Source organism: Artemia sp. Qi Xiang Cuo, chromosome 8, assembly GCF_049724085.1.
Source record: "Artemia sp. Qi Xiang Cuo chromosome 8, ASM4972408v1, whole genome shotgun sequence".
In the NCBI taxonomy this organism is placed as follows: Eukaryota; Metazoa; Arthropoda; class Branchiopoda; order Anostraca; family Artemiidae; genus Artemia; species Artemia sp. Qi Xiang Cuo.
This window is the reverse complement of record NC_142801.1, coordinates 66,146,550-66,173,732: the sequence shown is the minus strand read 5'-3', so window position 1 is coordinate 66,173,732 and position 27,183 is coordinate 66,146,550. Positions and strand designations below refer to the sequence as shown.

General features: G+C 37.5%; 1 protein-coding gene across 9 annotated transcripts in view; it reads right to left on the bottom strand.

Annotated features, from left to right (window-relative positions):
- LOC148949713 (uncharacterized) overlaps window positions 1–27,183 on the bottom strand; it is a 224,285-nt gene that overhangs the window by 78,223 nt on the left and 118,879 nt on the right. For 3 of the 9 annotated variants that reach the window (XM_089093687.1, XM_089093691.1, XM_089093688.1), the window contains exon 2: window positions 23,096–23,230. The exons of 4 other annotated variants lie outside the window; for them this stretch is intronic. In XM_089093687.1, the coding sequence (XP_088949813.1) occupies window positions 23,096–23,192 (97 nt within the window). In that variant the 5' untranslated portion in view covers window positions 23,193–23,230. Of the gene's footprint in view, window positions 1–23,095; window positions 23,233–27,183 lie in introns of those variants that run through there. 2 more of the 9 variants (XM_089093690.1, XM_089093692.1) reach the window with 1 other exon arrangement.

Below are 27,183 nucleotides of genomic sequence, written 5' to 3'. Positions count from 1 at the left end.
GCCAGCCACATGTAATCTACCTTGCCGGTGCATCCCATGTGCTGACAGTGAGAGACTGCGAAAAAATTCCGAAAGTGCTACTATAAGTATGCAAAATTTTTACTGTATATATCCAAGCAATACCGGAATTCTCGACTGGAAAAATATAGACTTCCTGAGCCATCCAAGCATTGGTCGACCATTCGGGACAATTCAGTGTTCAAAGTCAGATTGATGAGACGTCGTTTTTCACCTGCATTTGTTTGAGTTTCGTATCTTTTTTCTTTTTCGTTGTGCTCCACTATAATCTTTTTGTAGATGGTGGGTAATTAAATTGTTATTATTATTATTAATAAGCTTCAGCATTAATCTTCTTGAATTAGAGCTAAATCTTTCCAAGACATTATGGATAATTCTTCTTGTTTGACTTTTATTCTGTCATTTCAGCTGTTTTTTCCAGCTTTTTCAACCATCTACATTTTATCAACTGCTTTTTTAACTCTCTAACTTTTTTTCAACTGCTTTTTCAGCCATTTTTAGAGTAAATTTGTTGTTCTAGGAGGTGGGGGGGGGGCAGTTGCCCCCGCTCATTACGCCCATGTATGTACCCACGCTTTTATCTATGTGAAGGTGTTTCAGCGTCAAAAGAGCGCCATTTAAGACGCAAGCATACAAACCTGGATTGGCAGAATGGCAGATTCTTTGAAACAAGTAATTATTGACTTTTTCATGGGAGAATATATATTATTGACTTATAGAAACAAAACGTGTCTTCAAGGAAAATTTAAGTATTTGCTAAGATTAAACAACTCTTTGAATTATGTAGAACTTTTACTACCAAACCCTTCGTAAAAACAGACTCAACTTTATATTTTACTCACAATAATCTGCTGAATTAATTAGAACTATCAAATCTTTGCTAAGAAATGACCCGAGTCTATGGTTTACTCAAACTGAGTGAGTTTCAGCATTACGAGGAAGCGCTGAAACGCACTCAATATCAATAAGTATACAGGCTCCATTTTGGGTCCACTCCTATTTCTTATCTATGTTAATGATATCAGTAATAGCATCAAAGATATTGGCCTTAACACATTATTCGCCGATGACACGGTATGCAATGTCAGCAGCCCCGACTCTAGATCTTTAAAGCTTAGGTTGGAATCAGCACTGAAGAGGCTTATCTTATGGTTTTCGAGAAATAAATTGAATTTAAAACCCATGCAATTTATCTTCAAATGAAACTGGCAAGAAATATTGGAATGATGAATCATTTGTTCTGCCGTTTTCAGCCCTGAAATCTCTTTATCATTCTCTAGTGCATTCATATTTAAATTACTGTCCCATTATTTTTTTGAATACTTTTAAAACTCATATTCTTCTTCTTTAGAGGCAACAAAATAAAACTCTGCGTCTATTGAAAAATTTCCTGCCTAGCCCGTTTTCTTACCCTGGTAAATCGTCAACAAAAAGTAAGTATCAAATTTTAAATATCCTTCCACTGGATCTTTTCCCTTTTTTCCATTTTGTTCTTTATATGATTAAAGACGTTCAAGGTCTTTTGCCTGAGTATTTTTTATTTCCATAATAATTTTTTTCAGGATGATAATCAGGTTTTGCATCCATATTGGACCCGTGGCAGTTCTCTAGTACGTCATGCTTTAATAAAATCTAAAAGGTCCCGTTTTTCACCAAGGCATAGTATTATATATAATTGGAATAAATTTCATAGTTTCAGTAGAGGTGACCCTAAGGCCCCCACGGGGCACCCTTGCTGCCACATATAACTTTTTTGCTCCCCAAATAAGGGCATGGCCTCCCTAGGGAGAACACGTGGTTAATGAGGTCAATGACCTAAATTTCCAAAGGTCGAGGTTGTTGTTGTTTCCGAGGCAATTGTCAAGGTCAATGTTGTTGTTGTTGTTGTAAGTGCATGCTCTCAGCGAATGTCAAGGTCGATTTATTTGTTGTTGTTGTTGTTGTTGTTGCTCTCAGCGAATGTTATGAGTTTCCCGGAAACAGTTAGATCATGTGTTTCCTTCTCAGCCAATCAGAGGACTTGTTTACATAGTAGCGGCGGAGTGAATATAAGGAAAGGATTTTTGCTATAGTTTTATTAGTCTGTGAATAGAATTCAAGGAGTGAGAAGAAGAACAGTTTAACTTTACTCATTTGGATATATATTTGTGATAGCAATGAGTGGAATGTTTACCCTATTAGAAGTTGATAGTGGAGTTGATGATAATAGTACAAGAGCACCAAACATTGCGGTGGAAATTACGAAAGGATCACGTTTTTTTCTGGAATGGGATGCAGTATATGCAAGATATGTGATATCCTTGAGCAAATTTAAAATGGAGGATCAATTATGTTTCGCCGCAAAAGTTGATATAGCACATGTGAATAGACTTCAATGTGCTTTAAGTGCATTAGTGAAACATATCGAGGACAATAAACAGTATTGCTAATTGTACATGCTATATATTATTGACGTTGTTGTAATTATTCAATAAAGTTGTTTCGAAATTTAAAATGTTCTCTTTCTTTTCTAGTTAGAGCTAACGAATCAGGCTCAGTATAGAGTCAATAGTTAAAGTGAAAGATTTGAAGAATGAATAATTTTAAGAAAGAGATACATAAATCAAATCTAGTGTTTATGGAAAAAAATTTGATTTTGGATGACGTTTTTCTCGAGTTATCTCTTCAACGCAGGATATTCTCTCGTCAGGGAACACTTGACAGTATAATGAGGAGTGATTCTCCCCCATTGGACTATTGTATGAAACTTTTAAAATGTGACTCAAATGCTTATAGTCAATTTATTGATATATTAATTGGAACAAAGCAGAATCATATAGTGGATATACTTTTGAAAACATTGCCAATGGATTCAATGTAGATGGCTCCCCCCATCATTCGAAAGAGGTAACGTCAAAGAGCTACTCCTCTCCCCCCTTTCCCTCTCATTGAATTTATCGAACGATGAGGATCAGTTTCATTTTATCTGTGAGTGAGTTGACATATGAAACCAAAAAATGTTATATATATGTACAGTTTGCATTTACTCTCTTGGCAGTTGGAATAAATGTGAGAATTTTACAATTATTGATGACTTTAGTGAAAAGTGTAAATTATGTAATCCTTGTAAATTACATAGAGGCTATGCAGTACAAATTAAAGGATGTAATTCATGTCTTGAGGAGGTGTGTGACTCTCATCCTAGAGGGCACCTATGCTCCAATTGTCACAACGATAAATGTGATCAGTGGGAGAATACTTACCCCGCTATGATTGGAAAGAATCCCAAACGTGATTTTAGTTTATTGCTACGAGATTGGTATCGTCGTGGATTTAAATTATTCTGGAAAGAGGAATCTGGTCTACTATTCAACTGTTGGGGTAACAATACAAACTGGTTTCTACGTCATCGCTGTGATTACACCAACTACTATTACTATAAACCAAGTTATTTTTATTTAGCAGTTACCGAATGTGATTCACCATTTGAAAACAGTGTATGTGATATTGCCTCAAATAGACAGATTGAAGCTCGTGAATTTCATAATATGAATGCAAATAGTATCATTGACTATACACAGAGATATGACAAGAGTGAAGTTACATTGTGCTGTAGAAAATGTGACCCTGACTTTGCAGTCAATCAAGATCAATATACAGTGAATTCAAATTATTTAACAGCATTAGTGGTTCACGACAGTTGCCTATACATCGAAGATGAAGAAATCTAAAGTGAAGATTTAAAGACATTGTTGTATATATATATGCATTTTATTAATAAACAAATTCACAAACATTTTTTAAGCACTTTACTCTTAGGGCACTGAAATCAATAGCATATAGGTCTGAGAGGATATTTTCCACTAGAAAGTCATTCAGACGTGGATTGTCAACATAAATGTGGAGAAACTGCTTGTAAGTATAGCCACGACATCGGAACACAAAATATAGTAGTGCATGGAAGCTACAGCTTTTAGTCGTTAGATCTTGCACCCTCTTTCGATTTTGAATAATAGTTTTCCCACGGCTCTCAATATAGTTGCTGATGTGAGGTGTGTAGAATGTGTAGGGTAGGCCAAGAGGATCAAAAAATTCAATTGTCTTCTTCATTGTTTGACAGATGCACAGCCAATGACCCGTCAGCAGAGTCGATGGACTGCTATTAATAATAATTAAGGTATTGTTGACATTTTGAATTTTTCCAAGATAGTCTGAAGGCAGACAATAGGATTTGTATTGGGATATATAGGGGTCCATATTAAATACATTGATTATTTGACTGGTGTTCATGGTACTAAGTCTAGTAGAACACTGCCTTTGGAAGTGATTTCCCAATAAGGTTCATATTGATTGAGTGAGATTAGTGCAATACTCTCTGTCAATGGGTCAGTAAATTTACACTCTAAACGCACACTCCCCATACGTACTATACTCATATCCTGTGTACCAGACAAATCCAGTACAATGATACCACGTGTTTTAGCAAACATATCTTCGGTTATACCATTTTAAAATATTTGAGAGTCATGGTCCAGGGTTTGCATGGTCAACTCGTACAGTGTTCTATAGGATCTATCAAAAGATAGATTGTAGAGTGGGATGCCGTTTACTTTGCACTCAAGAGATGAAAGTCCAAACTTCTCGAATTTATGTGGGCATTCAGTCCATGATCCTATTGCACTGGCGCTTTTTACAAATGCCAACGCAAGTTTTGACGGGATTTCGCAATTGATAAATGATGAATCAGAGAAGGTATGCTAGCCTTTACCAATATTATGCTGATTTGTGATTCTATGTGCATCATGTATTTTAATGTTGTTATCATTGACTCTCAGATTTTTATTGGCCAATGTAACAGAACTCATGTCTTGCTGTTTGCGTACATGTAGTATTGCTGAAGTGAGGGAGAGACTTACATCAGGTTTGGCAGCAAGTTCTTTTCTCAATATGAAATTGGAGGGTGCAAGCTTAACGAGATTGGAACGTTTTATGAGCACCATCAGATTAGTAAGTTTTGCAAGCTAATTTACTGTGGTACTGTGAAGATCAATATATGCAGTAAAGAGCTATAGTTATTACATGTGAGTGAAAAAGGATTATAATGGCGCAACGTTTGGATTATAAAACTTGGAATATAAAGGATTATAAACAGCACGTTTTTTGGATTTTTGGGTGGTAGTCAAACTCCCCCCTTGCGAGTAAGTTTCGTTTTATTTTTTGAATTATCATTATTCTCTTGCCTGAGTAACAGCATAGTTCACACGTGGGTGCTTGTTATCAGTGTTCAGTGGCAGATTTGGATTACTTCACGGATTTTCGAAGCCCATATTCCCCGGTTACCGTTTCTATCACCCAAGTTTGATATTTAGCCATTATTGAGGCGTACCTGTCCTGGTTATATTTTTAGCCGTGCTAGTAATTAACGGCCAAAGCCAACAGTACGTTAAAATTAGAGTGAGTAAACAAACAATTTATCTATTTGAAGTGGGTGAAGTCTCTTTACTTTAATTGGTATGGGTCGTAATCGCAAACGTAATCGTCCTGCTGAGGAATCAGAAAACCCGTTGAATTCTACATCTACTAGTACCGGAAGTTCTATCACCCAAATTACCGTGGAAACTTTATCACAGAATTTTAATAAAGTACTTGAATCTGTCCAAGAAAATGGTAGAAAACTAGACATGGTGAACGATAAGTTAAAAGCACTAGACGATCGTGTTTCCAAAATAGAGGTGACCCAGTCTGACCAGGGTTCTCAAGTTGCTATTCATGATAGTAGAATTGAAGTTCTAACAAATGAGAACTCATCCTTGGAATCACAATTATCAGTTCTTGTTGATGAGGCTAAGGCCCAGGGTAATGCAGATTTGGAAATGTCGGATAGGATTATTAAACTGGAAATTAAACAGGGGGGGGGGGGTAAAAACATAAGTGTTTGGAATGCAGGTTGCGAAAGTTAAAATGTTGCTGTTGCTTTCTTCCAGGATATTGTTAAAGTGGGTTTAGAACAGTCTTTCACCATTCAAAGTTATTCAGTGTAAGAAGGATGCCAAATTTTTCAAAGTTGAACTGAGTGACAAGGAAACAAAAATTGGTCTATTATGCAGTGCAAAAAAACTAAAGAATAAGAATATTGGCCCATTCAAGGAATTATTTCTTAGTGATGATGCTACCCCTGAGTTACGTCGGGCTAGAAAAATTTTATTTAATAAGCGAGCCCAGTTACGAGATGCAGGTTTTGATGCATGGGTTTCTAAATCTTTCCCACCTTGGGTTCAATTTAAACAACCGGATGGATCAATCGCTAAGCATTTTCAGAATGATGTAATTACTGAACTTGCTAGACCGGTTATTAGCAATGACTATGGAGAGCGTAGTCAAAGAGGTCGATTCGGAAATCAGAAGTGAATGTTCTGCTTGTTTGTAGTTAATCAAGGAAAATTATATTTGTTTTTAAAGTCTGTGATGTAAGGTTAAGTAATTTAATTGGCTGTTAGAGTTTAGATTGGATACCCTCTGTGTGATTATGTTGTGCTCTTTGATGATTAATAATGATTGTTTTCTTCGCTTGCCTTTATTTAGAATTTATACCTTATTTCTTTTGGTGTTTTATCTTTTCATTTTTTCTTTTGATTATTTTTGTTTCATTTTTGTTGTGAGTATTGAGAGAGTATCTTTAATTGTGATTGGTACATGCCCTATTCGTCACCACAGGCCATTTGGATCTTTAATAGATAGTGGTTAGAGATCTTGTTCTACCCCTGGGGGCTCGTAGTATTATTGATTTGGAAAATAAGAAGGTTAATTTTTATAATTATTTTAATGAATGTATTAATACAAATTTGGACTTTGTGGTTCCAGCTTTTAACCCCCCTGAGGATTCTAAATATATTTTTAGTTATGATTTTCCTGATGTTGAGTATAGGCATGGTGGATCGGAAGATTTTGGGATTTTTCATTTGAATTGTTAGGGCCTAAATACGACATTTGATTTTTTAGCGAATCTAGGTCAACTTAATCTTTTCCATGTGGTTGCTTTGACGGAGACCTGGTTGAAGGACCACAATTCTGCTCTTTTAGATATACCTGGATATACTTTGTTTACTCGGAACCGGGAGTTACGTCAACACGGGGGTCTTGCGGCTTATGTTCGTGAAGATCTCCGTGTTAGAGTCCGAGATGATCTAAGTGAATATAAGGAAATCGTGTGTGAAACACTAGTATTACAAGCTAAATTGAATAATGTTGATACATATTTAGTAATTGTGTATAGGCCTCCTTCTGGTTCTATTCAAGAATTTTTTGAGAATCTTCATGAACAGCTGGCAAAAGTACAAATTAGTAATAACTCCTGTTTTGTTCTAGGTGACTTTAATATTAACATGCTGGATATGGAGTCTTCTGTGACTTCTCAGGTATTAAATTTGTGTATGTCTTATGGGCTGTTCCCAACGATTAATATCCCAACTAGAGTTTCTAGGACGTCTGCAAAACTTTTGGATAATATTTTTTCTAAGTCACCTTTTAGATCGCCAAGAGTTCTTGTAAATGTGGAATTTGACCACTTTGGTGTTTTTGCAGATTTTGAGGTATCTATCCCTAAGCGAGAAACTCCTGAACAGAGTAAAAGAGTTGTAGTTTTTGATCGTAGTGCCCTATTGAAACTAAAAAATAATATGGATCATATTGATTGGGTATCTCAGTTTGGAAATGAGAGTGATGTAAATATTAAATTTACACTCTTCTATAGTAAACTTTTAGAAATGGTGAAGGAAGTGGGAGCAGTGAAGAATGCCAATGGTCGAAAACATTATGGGAGAAAGCCACGGATAACGCATAACCTTCTTCGAAAAATAAATGTAAGAGATAGACTGTTTAAGTCACAAGCTTTAAAACCTACGGATGAGAATAAAGAGCGATACCGTGTTTTTCGTAATTGTTTGAATAATCTCCTCCGTGAGGCTAAACAAAAATATTTTAGTATGAAGTTTAATGATGTTAAAGGTAACCCGTTGAAAACTTGGCAAATAATCCGTAATGTTATAGGTCAGCGGTCTAATATTCTACCAACAGACGTGACTGTTAATGAGGTTATAATTGCAGATGGTACTGGGATATGTAATGAGTTTTTAAATCATTTTTGTTCAGTAGGCCTACAAATAGCCGAGATGATTTCCTCGTCTCTAGATGACCCAACCTTTGGATCTACTCTACCATCTCCTGCAAATGTATCGCTAAATCTAAAGATGATTACATTAGATGAGTTAAGGGATATTATCTATAGTATGAAAAATAGTTCGTCCGGTAGTGACCTAGTTAGCCTAAAAATTCTAAAATACATTTTCCCTTGTATATCTGATGTTCTGACATCACTGATTAATGATTGCTTCCGTCAAGGAAGGTTTCCAGATTGTTTAAAAATGCAAGAGTGACACCGGTTTATAAAGGTGGTGATAGAAATGATTTGGGTAATTATCGCCCAATATCAGTCTTGCCAGTTATTTCTCGTCTTATTGAAAAATGTTTTAGTAATCGGTTGACCTATTTTTTAGAGAAGTTTAAATTTATGAATAATAATCAGTTCGGTTTCAGAAAAAATAGGAAGACAGAGGATGCATTGATATTTTTGACTAGTATAATTAAAATAGCTTTAGATGAAGGTTTTAAGGTTGGTGCAGTGTTTCTAGACTTACAGAAGGCTTTTGATACAGTTGACCATGGCGTACTCCTGGAAAAATGCGAGGTCTATGGGATCTGAGCTAAAACTCTTGACTTTATACGGAGTTTCCTTAGTAACCGGTACCAGTTTGTAGATATGACTTGTATACAATCAGGCGCCCACCCAGTGCCTAGAGGTGTCCCGCAGGGGTCAGTTCTTGGTCCGATTCTGTTTTTAGTGTATATTAATTATATGCCTGATTGTATCCCAAGTTGTTGTTTTAATGTTAGTGACATGGTCAAAAATCCCAGGAATGAGACGGTGTCATTATTTGCTGATGACACAGTTGCTGTTAGTACCACGAAGACAGAAGAATTACTTCAGATATCGATGAAAGATGCTATTGATAGGTTATATTCCTGGTTGAGGGTAAATAGATTAAAGATTAATCTGGGTAAGACTAATTTTGTTATTTTTTCCCGTTCGCCAGATTTTTATCCATGGTTTCAGGATATTGCAACACAGTATGGAGCTTTAAAGCGGGTGTGTTCTTATAATTACCTGGGGGTTTATATTGATGATGTTTTATCATTCAAGCACCATGTACATTATGTTTGTAAAACCGTGTCTCGTAACTTGGGTATAATGAGAAAACTTAAGCATTTTTTTCCTCCTTTTGTTATGCGCCTTCTTTATTATTCCCTTATCCATCCATATATATTGTATTGTAGTAGCGTTTGGCTTGGAACATTTCCTTCTATTGCTCGGCCAATACGAGTTCTACAAAACAACGCTGTTCGGCTGTTAGATGGCCTACAACCCCGGGATTTGGTACAAAACGTGTATGAGTGTGTAAAGATACTGCCAGCTTCTGGATTAAGGGAGTTGTATACACTTCTATTCATTTTTAGGATTCAGAGGGGTATAAACCTCCCGTGTTTTGATAGCTTGGCTAACCTGAGATCTTCTGTCTATGATTATGATACTAGGTCATCTGCAGATATTAATATTCCACTGGTATTTTCGGCCCGATCGATGTTTTCTTTGCTTCACAGGGGGATCAGAAGTTGGAATCATCTTGATTAAAATATAAAAATATAAGTGATATTTCTTCGTTTAAGATAGTAATTAAAGGGATGCTTTTTAGTAAGTATGAATTTTAGTTTTTTTTTTTTTTTTTTTTTTTTTTTTTTTTTTTGAATATTGATATCGGTAAATTTTTATGGCTCCTGGGGGTGATGATTATGAATATGATTGCAAATTTAATGAAAATGTTAAGGTTTAAGGTTTGTGGTGCTGTTTGGGGACTGTGTTATAGATAGGTTAATATTTTTTTCGTTTTTTTTTTATTGTTGTTTTGTTATGTTAGTGTATTTTCGCCACCCCCTTGGACAAGTTTTTACTTCTTGGGGTGGCCACTAAACTTATGTTAAATTGATTGTTTTTTTAAAATAAATCTCTCTCTCTCTATATCCACTTTAACATTGGGCGGCAGCCATTGGGGTATATTAAATATTTCATGATATATTTTTCCAACTAGATGTAATTCACTAGTTGTAGCATTTTTAAGTGCATCTGTACTATCAGTATTAGTAATATATTTATAACCTTTGGAGGTGGCTCTCAATTCCTTTTATGACGTGGGTGTCATCAGCATGAATTGGATATAGCTCGTATAATTTGACCATTGATGTAGACACTAATTTGACGAAATAAATTATGTAGTATACAATTTTCAAAGGATATCCCATCGGCCCGAATTGGCATTGTTTTATCGGATTTCCGGACTTTCATTTGCAAATTTATAAATGTTGAAGACATGTCCATAAAGTAGTCTTCATTGGAATAAATTTGAAAGTTGATATTATCTGAGAGGGGTTGTTGATGATAAAATTGTTCATAGTATCCATGCTTTACACTCACATCAACATTTTCGGCATTGAACGGATTCAATGAGGCGATGATTAAAGGTTGGGAATCCTTATGTGGTAGGTAGGACATTTTAGGAGAAGAAATCTAGTTTCGATCTAATAATTTTCTTCCTGGGACTTCTGGTTACAGCACTTGTCCGCTTTTTCCTTCTTTTCTTTGACAAGCGGGGTGATGTCTTTCGTTTCCGACCTGAGTGGAGACTGATGAGTGATGCATTGTTTCTTGACCTTTTTAAGCCTTCACCATTTTGTTTTAGTCTCTCGCCAAGGGTTCGCGCACTGGGCCTTAGATTTTCCGAAGCACTTTTTTAAAATCCTTGCCAGAGCCCCAATCGTATAGTGTAGAGGATGCAAAATCTGTCGCAGCCGGTACAAGATATTTTCTAGCCAGTGGTAGTGAAGAGCGAAACAGCTTAGCAAACCAACTGCCAAGACCGTAGCCAGACATTGACGAGCGACCTTTGTAGTAGTCCATTCTATTGCACTGTTGTCTCGGGCCAAGAGTATTAACATAGCAGCCAAAATCGGGACAAGTGAATACCAATTTTTTATTAGACATCTTGCTGTTGAACGATGGGTCAAAAATGCCTTTTAATCACAGCCAAACCTTTTGAAATTGCTAGGGGATCACCCAATTCGGTTCTTAGTGTTAACTGACAGAGTTCCAAATAGAAAATGTTTATAGAGACATATTATAGGTGCTTTATCTTTTAGTGGTGAATATATTTTAGATTTGTTTTTAATTATAGAACTCGCTCAAGGTAAGAGATATCCTGACCGCCACAACATATTTGCGTAAATGAAGCCGACAGACAAATAAAGGTGTCCCTGGAAGAGTCTGGTAGGGAGTCAGCAAAAATGAAATTAGTTTTTCCTGCACTTTTACCATTGATTATATTGAGCTTAAAGCCAAGAAAATCCTTTAGATTATCGTTGAGAATAACCTTTTCACTGGCAATAGGTGAACTAATGTAGATCTTACCCTCCTCCTTTGAATAGTTGAAATGAAAAGCTCCTTTTTTACGAGCAAAAATTCTTTTATTAATGGAAGGACATAAGTCATTCATACAGGTGAGTTCCTCGTAGGGTAATTCAATGTATGGATAATCCAATCAGTTGATTTTTTGAATTTGATCTTGATCACCTGTTTGTAGCGGCGGCCAATCATAGGGTCTAATTTTTATTTCATATTTACGATCCTTTCTCAGGATATCGTAGGTATTTTTGAGAATACAGTCGACAAGAGCCACTTCATACTTTCCGTCGTCGAATTTGATGGTGGGGGAGAGTTTCGTCCAAAAATCACTTGTTCTATTCAAGTCATTGTAGAGAGGATCAGAAACATTGGACATGAAAGTCACATAGAAATCATTGGGCATTGTCAATATCTTCATCACTGACCCAAGAATCAAAATCTGAGTTGTATCCTAGCCAGCGAACAAGCAACTGTCTCTTGCCATGGCGTGTACGACTCTTTAATATCTTTTCAATTTTATAAATTTCACTAGTGTTTATAACTGTTTGCAGTTCATATTCATAAAAAACGACAAGAATCTCATCATCTTTGGTGTTTCGCAGTCCATACGTTGTGGGCTCGGTGTCTAGAATTTTGGACACTTTAAAAAGTTCAGTGCTCCATAAATAATTCCCTTTTTCAAAAATATTGGTGGTTCTATTAATTCAAACAGTATCACCAACATTGAATTTCTTCTTCTTTTTCTTCTCATTGCTATTGGAGTATTGCTTTAGAAAAGCATCAAATGTATTTTCATTGTAGTGAACATTCGTTGGTGTAGAGCTGGACAGAGATCGATAGGGTCGTTGATTATAAATAAACAAGACTTTATCTAAATAATGAATAAAAGCTGATGTATTTTTAAGGGTACAATATCTTAAAATTAATATACGAATCGTTCTTATTAATCGTTCAGCCAATGCAGCCTTTATCGGGTTGTGACTATGATAAAGTGTTGTATTATATTTCAAAAGAACCTTTTGCACATGGGGATTAACAAATTCACTACCACGATCCGATTGAATTTTTCTATATGAATCCTGTTCTAGAATACTTTCAATGGATCGAGCAACTTCAACACCTCTCTTTGATCGCAGTGGAATGGCATAGGGATAGCGACTATGGATACTGATTGCCACCAGAATATATTTATAGGGCGCATTCTGAGGTTGTTGAAGTGCGTCTAAAGTTAAAAGATCCATTTGCATTATATGCAGAGGGAAAAAGGCTGTAGTTTGTCGATATTGTTTGCTGCGAAGCCTGTGATTTCGATGCAGTGTGTAACTCGATTCATTTTCTAGACACTCTTTTGCTTTTTTCAATGTGATGGTGCCGGAGACTTTGGAAAATATTTTGGGGGAACCTAAATTCCCCGCTCCACCAATAGTTTCAAAGATACAGTTCAAAGCTTCATCCATTTTTAGCGTAAACAAGTAGTGTAATATCCACTCTCCTTGGGCATACTGCTGGATGAATCAATTTGTCTTCGGTTTTGACTAGCAACCAAAGTTGCTGTAAAATCAGTGGCACTGATAGTATCTTCAAATATTGACTATTCCTCTTCCATAAATGGTGGTGAAGGAAGTTGAATATATTCTCTTAGTGTCTTTAGAATTTGCTTATTGCCAATAAGACTTTTGGGGAAGTTTGATACACACAGAAAGGTGTATAGATTATCGTCAAAGGATATGAGTCCTTTACGATTCGTCACCATATCACAAATTAAATCACAAATTAATCACAAATTAAATTATAATTCGTTTCCCTGTGCTCTCGACTTGAACTTGATCGCCAGTTTCCAACATGAGATAAGATAATACTCTTTTACTCTGTTCTCGATAGGTGAGTGGCAATAGGTTTCCAATTTTCAATACAATCGAATTCAATTCCTTCTCCTTTGATGCTGCTGCAGAATCTTGAGGAGATGTTTCCTGTTTAGAGGGATCAGTGACGACAGTGGGTCTCTCACGAGAAGGTTTATGTTTGTCCACACGTCGCAATGCATCTTGAAGTAAAAGCAGTTTTTTGTCATCGGCAATATTCTCGTCGTTAATGAATTTGCTTAGATTGTCTTCAAACAGTTCGATGGGTGAGAGGACAAGTTCAAATGGTGTCAATTTATATGGTTTTGCCATTCTCTAGAGAAAACTGTTTACAAGTCCTGCAATTATTGGCAGTAAAAGTGTGAAAAAGCTACCGCCCGCCTGAAGGAGCCGTTTTCTTTTAAATTTTTTTCCCTTGTTTTTACAAGCCAATGCGCGTACAGTGGAACGATGTTGCTTTGTCTTTTGTCTAACACCTTCTGGCAGTTTAAAATTGCCCTCAGTTAAATTTAAACAAAGTTAATATATTAGATTAATGAAATCATTGTCAACCCCATGTTCCATTATGACCTTCCTAATCAAGGGTTTTGAAGTGCTTAAAACGGAAAACAGATGTCGTTGTTCGTGTAGTTTCTTCAGTGTCATAATGGCAACTAATAGCCTTTTCTACTGTTCACCGGAAGATATACTGTAATTTCATTGTTGAAAATGTTGGTGACTACACGTAGATCCTCGGGTGTGCTCTGATTAAGATCCAGCAAAATGTAACCGTAGGGCTTGCTAGTCGCCTGAGTGTACGCTGACAACAGAAATTTAGGGGCACCGGGGTATATCTGTTTATTGAGAGTTATGAGCGAGCTAGAATCACGAACAACTCGATAGATAATATAGACGGTGCAATTCCAAGCAAGGGTTCGCATACATTTGCTCTGATGAAACAGATTGTGTAGAACCAGAGTAACGGAAATGTGTTCATGGTGGGAGCGAACAGTGAACAGTTGTAGCATTTCCTGTGAGAACTGTTCAATGGATTCAGCCAAATCATCAATAATCAACCACGAGTTTGATTCAATACTATTGAAAACATCAAGTCCCCGGATGAATTGTATTGGTATGGTTGTGCCAATAGCTTTTATTTTATCATAGGACTCCTGCCAAATACTATAGCAATAGTAGATTTTTTTTGCCTTCTCCAAAAACATTTTATCACAATTTCGAATTATTCTAATTAAGAGCGTTGTTATCACAGACATTGAGGGACCACACAGAAACGATCTGAAGGGTGTTTTAAATTGATACATGCTGCTGTTGACAACAGTTGGTCTACAGCTAACTGTAAATCATATGTGCTCAATGAATAAGTAGTAATTTCCCCATAGATCTATCTATTCAAGAACAACAAAAACAATATTTCATGGCAGCATTTATTTCGACACTGCATGAAAACAAATATTTGCAGTCAACATGAACTGCACAACGATAAAAATAACACTTGTTCAACAAGAGCAATTGACATAATTTTATGGTCAAAAAGAAAACTCTATTTATTCAGCATGAAAAATTATAGCACTTTATGTACAATAAAAAACACTTTTTGTCAATAATAATACATTTGTTTATTTAAAAAAAACACTCTTCTATAGAAATACTTGATGCAAGTATTGTATTGAGATTATTTAAAAATAAATACTTTGACTGTAAACAAGAACACACTTTTCTATACAACACCTTTTGTACAACAAAATATGCTCACGGAAACTAGCACAGTTGAACGTTATGAATTTAAAAATGGGGTCCCCCCCCCCAGCGCCACGGGGCCGAAGGCCGGCCGGCCGTGGGCGGGACCCCCCCCCCCGAAGGCCGGCCGGCCGCGGGCGGGGCCCCCCCCCCCCCCCCAGGGGGGCCGGGGGCGGGGACCCCCCCCCCCCCCCCCGGGGCGGCGGGGCGAAAAACAATAGTTGTCGTCACTGCTACTGTAGGTTAGTGGTGATGGTTAGTGCTTGGGTTAAGGTAGTGAGATTGGGATTAGTTAATTTATGAACAGGTTGGGTGGTGGTTAGTTGGTTAGGTTAATTTATCCAGACCAAGTTGATTGCGATAGTCTATGCATTCAACTCGGTCTGAAATACGGTAGTGGCCGTGGGGTAGGACAGTCACACCATTCTCGAGCCCATAGACTTTGTCAGATATACATAACATTGTATTCTTTTCCACTATCACAGTATAATTTCTATACTGTAGAGAGTGAATTGCAAGCACTTGTGCTCTTGGCACTAGGCTACTTTCTACAAAGTCTCTGTACACGCTCATGTTGAAATTGCTCTTTACAAAATGTTTAGGCACCCCTTTACACGCCTTCTTTTCTTCCCCACTATGAGGTTCAACGCAATAGACTTTGGGGCCCAGGAACACCCCCCTGGATATCAAATCAATCCCCGTTTCTGATTTTAACATTAATAGTTTTCTGGAGGCTTGACGTTTCACCAGCTCGGGGTAGAGAGACGGACTCCAGTTGGTGAAATCCATCCGCGAGCTGATGTGCACCCCATTTTGCAAATCACCCAATAAATCCAATTCAGTCCCATTTACCTTTAACAGCAGAGAATCTGTATCACCATAGTAAACTTGAACCTCCCCCTCCCGTGGCCATTGCACCTTGCACACATTGTAAAAGAACGACAACATGAGCTTTTTTGAAATTTCCAGTACTGAACTGCCGCCTGCTATATTCTTGTTCAGTACTACATTTCGCTTTCGCCTGTGTAGAAGAACCATGCCAGTCTCTATGCTCGTGAACGATGTAAAATTGGGATCGGCAATAATTCGTGCACACTCTAGAGGGTCAGTCACGACGTCGCAGCGAGATCTATATCGAACGCTTTCACACATTTTGCCAAACGCTGAATTTAGAATGAGCTTATACATTTCCTTCTCCACCTTTGAATTTGCCCTAGAGCGTTTATCGACAAAGGTGTCGATAAAAGTTTTCAAGTAGGGTCGCTGATTTAAATGCAGGACCCTGTGTATTTTGGTGATCTTGAAACCATTGCTCACCATCCAGTGCAAAAGCACATGGTGAACAACGATATTCTCTTTAGGGTCCAAATCAGCAATCAGTTTCTGTTTGGAGGGAGTCCAGTGCATCCCCATATCCTCAACCAATGATCGATTGTAGGGGCTCAGAGAGTCCCTGCTCACGGGCCGATTGATACTGGGAAAGACAAAATCTTGGACTGAGTCGTGAAGCACCAGCGAAATGTGACCGTCAACTTCAAAGAACCATCCTTGTGGCCCATTGTCCTCGACGGTGGTAATCTCGGGGAACTCACAAAGATTCTCAAGCCATTGATAGTTCCCACACGGCAAAGAGTAGTGTGACATTGCCGAGGGGTACAATGAGTTCATGTCCAAGAACACTTCATTTGACTTTGCACCGGTGATGTTTCCGCTCTGATCGGTTGATAAGACGCGGTCCCCATGAAAAACATACCCTCCCCTCATTGAACGCTCTACAAAAAGGTGCTGATCTACATCGGTGATTAGGCCTATTTCCTCCCTGCTAATTTTTTAAATTAAATCCATCACTAAATGGGGTGTGGAAAAATAATAGCCTATATCTAACCCGAACTCTGAATAGATCTGGTCTGTGTTATTACAGACTATATCCAAAAGAGTTAGAACTTCACTGGCCAAGTACAGTCTACAATAATCCCACCCATTTTTACAATCCCCCTTGGACCACACCTTCTTGGCAAACTCATACTCCTCGGCTGTGCATTCACTGTTGGTCAGTGAATTGTAAAAAGCTTCAATTGGAGGTAGTTTCTCCTCACTTAAGCGTGCAGCAGAACAGTAATAGTCGTATGCGTATATACCTTTGCAGGTCAACAGGTCATAAATTTCACTGTCTGGAAAGTGCTGTTTAAGCAAGGGAAAGCTATCAAAATTGTCGCTTTTTTGCACTTGAATCAATTGACTCAATGCCTTGGGGAAAAAACTAAAGGAATCTAAAAACCTGATTTTATTCCAGCACATATGTCCATTATCCACTGCCTGCCATTTCAGTTCGAGAAGCAACAACTTCTCAGCCGAGTTGGGAATAAAGTTGTAGGTAATTGAACTATATACCCATGGACAATCTACTCACCCTCCCTCCCGATGCATACGTGCCCGGGCCAGTAAAATAAATTTTATATCATTATTAGAGTTGTGAATAAAAACAGGGATAAAAAATTGCTGGCTAACATTTAAATTACACGATTGATGCGCAACCCCCCTAAAATTACTACCCCCACAGGATATGTCCTGCCACAATTGATTATGATCTCTGACTTTCCCCCTCCCCCCTCGTTTCTCTTTTGCACCCTTATCCGCCTCTGCAAAAACCCCCATCCAAACCCAACATATTTTTTGATTTTTAATCGCGAGAAGATCCTCTGCGGACAGACACATTGGATAAAGAGTATTTCTCAAACGAGAAATATCACCATTAGCCGTGCCAATCAGTTTAGTCAGTACATTGTCCATGCAATCGGGCCCCTCCTCCACTGTTTCAACTATTTCTAACAACCGCATGGTGTTAGAACTGTCTCTTTGCGCGTGAGCATAGGACACTGCAATAGCCTGATGTTCTTTGACTCGGTTTGGAAATTGGGGGTCGTTCACCTCCACCAGCTTAGCTTCACAGTCTAAAGATATTTTGTCGCACTGGAGAAGGGTGTTCTGGAAATTTTTGAATCGTAGAATTGCCCTATCCCCTGAAACCGTTTCCACTGTCTGGTAGCCATGGCGGCTACAATGCTTCATGTGATTTCGCAGCTTTAGTTCAGTCCAAAATCTAGAGAGGCATGTTGGACAGTAGAAACGCTCCCCCCTTTTCTTACCCTCCCCCAGAACTCTCCTAATGTCAGTGATAGGGTTAAAATGACCGATTGCGTTCGCTGGACTAGGTGGTGTGTAAAGCAACCAAACCCAGTGTTTAACCAAATCAACTGACGGGCCCCTTACGGGGAAAACCACTCCCTTCTTTTTAGAGCGAGTCCCATCTTCAAATTCAGTTTCATACTAAACCACAGTAACGCCAATATTTAAATGGACATTAGCCTTTTCAAACATGACAATGGATCTAACCGTCACTTGATATTTTCCTTCCAGGCATGAAAAATCTACAACTTGAAAATCGGACCCGTTCTACCCTTGTATAGCCCAAATGTCTAAATTCTTCTTACTAGCGTCATCTGCTAGAGGCTGAAAGGCTGATATGATGAAAGCATATCGGAAACACATATGATCTGTTTCAAAACAGATCCGCTGGACACCACGACAACCTACTAGATCTGGATTATATTTTAAAACTGTATCCCTCTCCCCACCCCCTCTTAAAATAAAATCTTTCTTAAATTTACAAATATTTACACTGAAATTTTCAACAAAAAGAACTAGAGAGCCACTCCCATTTTCATTAAAGTTCTCAAGATCTGTTATAATTTGGCCTACCCAATTCATGAAAACACCCCCAAAGTTTTCCAAATTCGAATAAACCAAACGCATCTCGGAATGTATATAATGATAATAAACTTCAATTTTCCCCTCATTTAAATAAAACACTTTTAAAACAATGGACACCTTAATTGAATCCCTACCTCCCCACAACTGAATTTGGTTCTCCAGAAGTGCACAAATTTTGTCTACATATGCATGCACAATTTCTACAGGGTCATAAACAAAATTTCCCGGCATTAGTGTATTAAAAGGATCCCCAAACGTTGCAGTGAAAATAACTATATTATTTAAAATTGTATTCGACAATTGAAAATCGGGGAAAGATGTACCCCCTTCCCCTAGTTGTTCAACAATATCTGGGGTATGGGAAACCACTTCATTCGATTGAAGTGGACCTGTTATGGTATCGGAGGCTGGAGGAGGAGGGTTCCCTGTAAAATCATCTAAAAGCTGCAAAGTGTTCGGGCTCAAGTCTACCAGCTCATCTGCGCTATTATCTACATTAAAAAAATCAGCTAAAAAGTCATCAATATCGAAAGGTACTTCAATAGAGTTAATGATTTCGTTGTCCTGAAACTCCATTGGCGGTGTTAGAATTGGTTCTTCCTCTTCTTCCCTGGATGGAGAGTAGGGGACCAATGCTCGTCCGATCTATAAATAAAAAAATAGCTTATTTTCAATGTGTTCAAATCATCCCTACTGCTTTTAAAATTTGAATTATTATTGCTTAATAACATTTGGTTAATTCAACTGAAAGTTCCAACTTAAGATATGACATAGAAGGCGACAATTTGGTCGTTTATTTTCATTGTTCAAATTTTTTTTTTTTTTTTCGTCCCTAACCCCAGCGATTCCCTAACCTTGCCCCACAACGCATCCCGGACCACACGTGGCGCGTCTCGGGCCCCCGGCACTTCCCCCACCGCTTTCCTAACCATGCCCCACAGCGCGTCCCGGACCCACTGGCGCATTCCGGCCTCCGCGGCTCCCAACCATTTACATAATGTCCCGAAAAAGTTGAAATATTTCTAAGTCCATAGAGGTTCAGTAAACACATGAGTTTAATTATGGAGGTTAGATGAACGAGATTGAACTTCAAAATGTTGAGAGCTGTTAAGTCACTTTCCTCACACTTCTTAGCCATTATACCACTTTGTTTTGACATAAAGCTCTCTGCGCGAGGTTATAAATAATTTTGGCATCTCCTTTTCATGTTTTGTTTTACATTAGCGGTTTTAGTCAATCAAGGTTTCAATGGCCTTTGCGTAATTCTGTGTTTTCTGAAATAGCGGAGAACAAATTGTCTGTAAAATTAATATTTACGACATTGGAGTTCTATATTCTATGTAATAGCGAAACATGGCACGATAGAAATATTCAGTTTAAATTAGAACGACAATATGTGACAGATGGGATAATCTCTCTCAAAATTAGGTGAAAAAGAGCAGTCGGTGTTTCTAAGGTACCTAAAAATATATGTGAGAGCAATAGAGAAAGTAGCAAAGATTAGAAAAAATAGCACTTTGAGTTTCAAAGGCAGTGATTATTAATAGAAATTACATAAAAATATTCACTTATGTAATATCGAAGCGATAGCAAAGATTAAAAAAGAGTGGTTTCTTTGCAAAAAAATTATATTTAGCTATCTCTGAGGGCGGGGGGTCCAGAGAACCCCATGGTTGAGGGGTAAGTGGTTAAGCTTTCTCTGCGATAAGTGTATACTGTGAATTGAAAAAGAAAAAACAAGGGCAGAAATAGTAGGTTAGTAAAAAATGATTAAATTAGAATACGTTGTGCTGGCTTAGGCACCATATGGATCTGGTACCATGTGTTGGAGTGCTAGCGGGGCGGCAGCGCTATGTTCTTGCGCGGCTGGGCCGGCTATTTCACGATCTTGCGTAGCTTCGGCATTGTAGTTATCCGCCCACTCTCTCTTTAACTTTCTGCCAGGCCGCATTGGGGCTGCCTCACCCTCTCTGGCTTTCTTGGAAGGAGGGGGCACGCATTCTTCATAATTTGCCTTAAAAGAAGAGAAACAAATTAGTATCAAAATAATTTCTCCCTTTTTAAAGAAAGAAAGTTAGTACCCTCATCCTTATAATTTTGTTTAGAAAAGCATTTATCTCTTTTCAGTAAAGCAAAAAGTAAAAATTTCGCGAGAAATATATTAGGCTTAGAAATCAAACGTTTTTATTAGACAATCAGTAGTCTATAGCCATAGGATAGGAATCATTGTTTCTATTTTTACCTTTTAGAAAAATATTAAATTTTCCAGTCTATAGGCTTTAAATTAGATCGTTAACCCATCGATCTGTAGGCCTATATTTTGCAAGCATAGGTTAAAATACTATTCAATTTATACATAATATTAGCTTTATGCAACTCAAAAAGACTTTTCGAGCCCTGCACTGTTTGTTTTCATTTTAAACTGATTTCGGTGGAATTGAAGGCAGTGCCCTCCCCCGTTACATAATTTACTTACAACGTAGCCTTTAGAAGAAATGTATTGCCCCCTCCTCCTTTTCACAAAATGTTCTAAATATATTTCTAAACTTAATTTTAAAATAATATATTTCTCTGCATCTCAGACAAATACAAGGCCCTTACTTTTAATGAGAAGAAATAGTTTGTTTTCATTTTACACTGATGGCGGTAGACTTGAAGGCATTGCCCTCCCCCGTTACATACTTTACTTACAACGAAGCTGTTAGAAGCAATGTATTGCCCCCTCCCCCTTTCACATAATTTTCTAAATATATTTTTAAACTTAATTTGAAAATAATCTCTTTCACCAGCTCTCTGACAAATACAAGATTACGAAACTACAAGCTTAATATACAGCAATCTCTTTTTGCTTGAAACTGTTTTAATTTGACTGTCAAAACAAAACCCTTTGACTAGACCGAAAGCGTGAACACAAGGGAAAAGGGTGACAGCTAATTATAGGCCTCACATTGGAGTCTTGTGTCAAATCAGAGCGGGCTAATAACAAGAGAGCGATGGATGTCTCAGTTAGAGGAAAGATTACAATTGAGAAAAGCCAAAATTTAACGAAAGGATAATTATTTCTTTTTGCGAGAATTTGGGATTGTAAAACATTGGTGGGGGGGGGGGGTTAGGGTAAAAAGAATATATTTTATGTTTTCCATTGATTATAATGATGTTTGTATGGTTTGGGGGGGGGGGGGGGGGGTTTGGGGTAAAGGAATATATTTACGTTTTAGCTTAATAAAATGGAGGATGTCCAAGGAAAATTCGTTTGAAAATAAAAATGCACTTACATTGCTAATTGCGGCTGCCAAGACTTCTAATTCATCAATACTATCCATTCTAGGTGTTTACACTGTGCCAAAATACTTTCTGATAATTTAATCACATTGCATGTCCGTTATATACGAAATCTCAAGGGCGAATTGTTATGTAACGGGGAAAACTATATGTAACCAGCCCTCTGATTGGCTGAGAAGGGAAACACGTGATCTAACTGTTTCCGGGAAACTCGTTGAATTTGGCTCAAGCAACAACAATAAATACTATTTCAGCATCATTATACTCCCCGAGAGCATGTGCATGACCAAAACAACAACAAATACTATACCTTGATCATTACAATTGGCTGAGAGCGAGTACTTACAACAACAACAACAACATTGACCTTGAAAATTGTCTCTGAAACATCAAAAACATCGACTTCTGGAAATTTAGGTCGTTGACCCCATTAACCACGTGTTCTCCCTAGGGAGGCTATGCCCTTATTTGGGGTGCAAAAAAGTTATAGGTGGCAGCAGGGGTGCCCCGTGGGGGCTTTAGGGTCACTGCTACTAGTTTTGTAGATTTGAATAAATCGTTGGTTAATAATAAAATTAGATTAATGAATCATTTAATCAGTAATTATTAATTTGATTTATTTATCAGGTTGCATACTCTTCATTTAGTTTGATTTATTTGGTTATTTTTATTTTATTCAGATTTTGTTTGTCGTTCCCGTACGGAAAGTTAAAGAGCAATCTTTTTATTGCAGTGTATGAAGATAGTATTATTTATTTATTGTTGAGTGTATATAAACCCACATACGAGTTATTCTCAGTGTGGGTCATTAATTTGATAGTTTTGTAAAAACATTTTTTATTGATTAATAAAGAACTTGAACTTGAACTACAGAATTTACCTTGGTTCTCCAGATGGAAAAAGCCAAAATCAGATTTGGGTTCTAGAGAAAGGGATGAAGGCGTCACCATTGGAGCATCATTTGGATTCAAGAACATATTTGAGCTAGATGTTTCGAGGAGCTTATCCTTAATTTCTGAAAGAAAAGCCAATTTCAGTAGAATTTTGATAAAAAGGGTTAAAGAAACTTAAGAGTTAACAGGATCGAAAATTATAGAAACAGTGAAAAACAACAAAATATGAAAATTAAATGTAGTTCATATGAACATCAAATGTAGTCAAATTAGAGGAATAAAGCTCTCTTACTTTCTTTTTTTCTCTCTTTTAAGCTATGGATTTGACATTTTTTTTATGAAAAACAGGAAAGTAAAACCAACTTTTCTAAAAAAAAAATCTGATAATCTACTGAGAAGGCCACGAAAAGAGAATTAAAGGTTGTGACAAAATAGAAATTTTAAACCAGTTTGGAATATTTTAAATGTGAATTTATTGACTGTAAGAAATTCGCACCAGAAAATGATATTTACCCATGCTTTTATCTCTGTAAAGGCGGTTCAGCACCAAAAGAGCACCATTCAAGATGCAAGCATACAACCCTGGGTTGGCAGATTGTTTGAAACGAGAAATTATTGACTTTTTTATGGGAGAATATAGATTATTGATGCACATAAACATAACCAAGAATGTTTAGTATTGCTGCAACCCTTGGGTTCTGAAACAACAATTCAAGCGACGTTAAAATTCGAACGAAAAACCCAATTAATTTCTCAATTCGCAACTGCTATGTCTCCCGAAAGGCTAAGGATGTTAAATTGATACTTTAAGGGTATGTTGAACAATATCAAAAGACACTATACATCCGAGCTATCAAAAGGGTCTATTTCTAATGTCCCGGGAAGAGCTAAGTTCATTAAGTTAAAAATTACAGAGCATACTGAGGTAGTGGTTAAACTAAATAGGAAGACGCAATGTGCATTGATACTGTCAAAAGGGCGTATCTGCAATGCTTCAGGAGTGAAATAGGGCACCAAGCTGAAATTTTAAGAGCATGTTGAACTAAATCAACAAACCTGTGTGCTTTCAGGTTGTTAAAAGGCCATATCTGCAAAACTTTTGTTGAGAATATCTTTAAAATTTGTCAAACAAAGACACTGTCTACATCCAAGTTTCCAAATTGCGTATCTGCAATATCTCAGGAACATCTAGGGATATTAGGTTTAAATTCTCAGGGCATGTTGAGAACTAAATAAAAATACACTATGTGGGTCCCTGTTGTCGACAAGGCGTATCAAAAAAGTCTTAGGAATGCCTAGGGTATTAAGATGAAGTTCTAGGGTATTAAGGGAGCGTTGAGAGGAGTGTTGAACTATATCAAAATACACTATACATTTAAGTTGTCAAAGGGTGTGTCTCCAATATTTTAGGAAAGACTTGGGGTATTAGCTTTAATCTTACAAAGCTTGTTTAAGAGATGTTGAACTAAATCAAAAGACACTTTTCCTAGACACTTTTTTAAAGACACTTTTTCAATTATATCTGCAATATCTCAAGAAGATATAATGGTTCTTGAAACTTATTGAAAGTTGAAACTCTGGTAATAATAAGGTATATTTAACTAAACCTGAAGATACTATGTGCATCCAGGTTGTTGAAAGAGCGTATCAACAATATATCAGGGAACAGCTAAGGGTATTAAGTTGAAACTTTTAGAGGATGTTGAGTTAGGTGTGTCTGCAATATTTTAGCGACGGCTAAGGGCATCAAGGAGGCTTACTTGTGCCTCTATAAAGAGGCGACCCACCACAATGTTAAGCGACTTCCGGTCCTAGCGGTCGCAGAGAGACAGCGGTAATCGCATTTTGTAGCCCAAGCTCAAACTAAGAAACGTGCAAAATTACACCCCCCTCCGACTTTATCTTCATGGGTAAAAGTGGGCCGGAAGTTTCGACCCTCCGACCACAGCCCCCCTTTAACGTTGTCCGATTGGGTTGAAATTTAGAGGTTAAGCTTTACTAGGGCACGGGATCTTATCCTCGAAATTTCAGCTCAATCCGATCACTCCTTCCCTGTTTTCCAAAAACCAAATATAGCCACTTAAAGTTCATTTCTCTTTTTTTTTCTTATCCACGCCTACAGGCCACAGTTGGCAACTGATCCGGGTGAATGAGGACTCATTCGAAGCAGAATTCGACCTGTTAGGGCCTTTTGATATTTTCAGACCGAAAAAACTATCCCCCGAATTTACATTTACGAAAAACCTCGTTTTCTTATAATAGCCCATGTTAATTTTTCCCACCACAACCCCCCTTTAACGTTGTCTGATCGGGCTGAAATTTAGAGGATAAGCTTTCCTGGGGCCTGGGAGCTTATCCTCGAAATTTCAGCTTAATTTGATCACTCCTTCCCTGTTTTCCAAAAACCAAATATCAAGTTTTGTGGGAATTTGCTTGCGTCAAAAATAGATTCCATTTACTAAAAAACAATTACAATTGTGTCTCTTTAGTCCAGCGGTTGATACTCTAGCCTGTCAGGCGGAAAACCCGGGTTCGATTCACCGTCAGAGCAAATTTTTTATATACTGAATTTAAACTTTAAAAAAGAAACTCAGTTTCTTTTTTTAATTATTTGAAAAAAATTACGTTTTCTAAAGAGTTAAAGAGGCTGAGTTACAAGGTCGACCCTTAAAACGTACAGGGATTAGGAGGCACAGTTGGGGGGCTGTTAAAGAGGCTGAGTCACAAGTTTGAACCTTAAAACGTACAGGGATTAGGAGGCACCCTGTACGACGTGATTTGAGTATTCAGGAATTAAAAGCCTTAAAACAAGAATGTTCAAGAGCGGGGGGTTTGGGGGCGGCAGCCCCCAACTTTAACTCCTGACACGATCAGCTAACAGTTAGTCAAGCAATAATAAGTAATAAACTGTACAAAAACGTGCAGAAATTATTTGAAAAAAACTACGTTTTCTAAAGAGTTAAAGAGGCTGAGTTACAAGGTCGAACCTTAAAACGTACAGGGATTAGGAGGCACAGTTGGGGGCTACCGCCCCCAAACCCCCGCTTTCGCAGCCTTTAAATAAAAAAAAATTCTTTAAACTGAAAGTAAGGAGCGACATTAAATCTTAAAACGAACAGAAATTATTCCGTATATGAAAGGGGCTGTGCCCTCCTCAACGCCTCGCTCTTTACGCTAAAGTTTTTATTGTTTAAAAAAAATAGTTGTGAGAAAGTCAAACTTTAGCGTAAAGAGCGAGGCATTGAGGAGGGCACAGCCTCTTTCATATACAGAATAATTTCTGTTCGTTTTAAGATTTAATGTCGCTCCTTACTTTCAGTTTAAAAAACTTTTTTTATTTAAAGGCTGCGAAAGCGGGGGGTTTGGGTGGCGGCAGCCCCCCAACTGTGCCTCCTAATCCCTGTACGTTTTAAGGTTCGACCTTGTAACTCAGCCTCTTTAACTCTTTAGAAAACGTAGTTTTTTTCAAATAATACAATAAAGGCTTAAAGGGCCCTGCTGAAACTTTGAAGGAATATTTAGGAGGGGGTAGGTAAATTTTTTAATTTAAATATGAGGGGCTTATCAAGGAGAGCTTATCAAGGATAAATACTTGAAGAAAAATCAAGTTGTACTGATCTTTATTGCAAAATATTCTTTTTTATATCGATGTGCTTAGAATTTAAGGCAATGAAGACACCTCAATTAAAATTGCAGAGCCAAGGAATTTCTGATCTCTGGTTAATGTATTTAATTATTTTCCTCATCTATTTTATCTTTATTATTATTTCTTTAGCGTCCACGTTCGGGTAACATCTCTATTCCTAGTCGAATTCTTGGGTTGGTTTGGTGATTTGCACTGGCTGGGTTTTCAAAGGGTAGTCACGGATGGTTGTTTGAGTGTTTGAGGTATTTTTATTGTATTAGGCTATTTATTATTGTTTATATAGAAAGGGTGATCGTTCAAATTACGGAGGGGACTCATTGGATTCGTAATCAGAAGTTCTAGTACCGTTTTTAAGACTCAGAGTGGTCGGAGGGTGGATACACCACCCCCCACCCTCCAACACCTCGAATTTTCCCGAAAAGCCTCTAC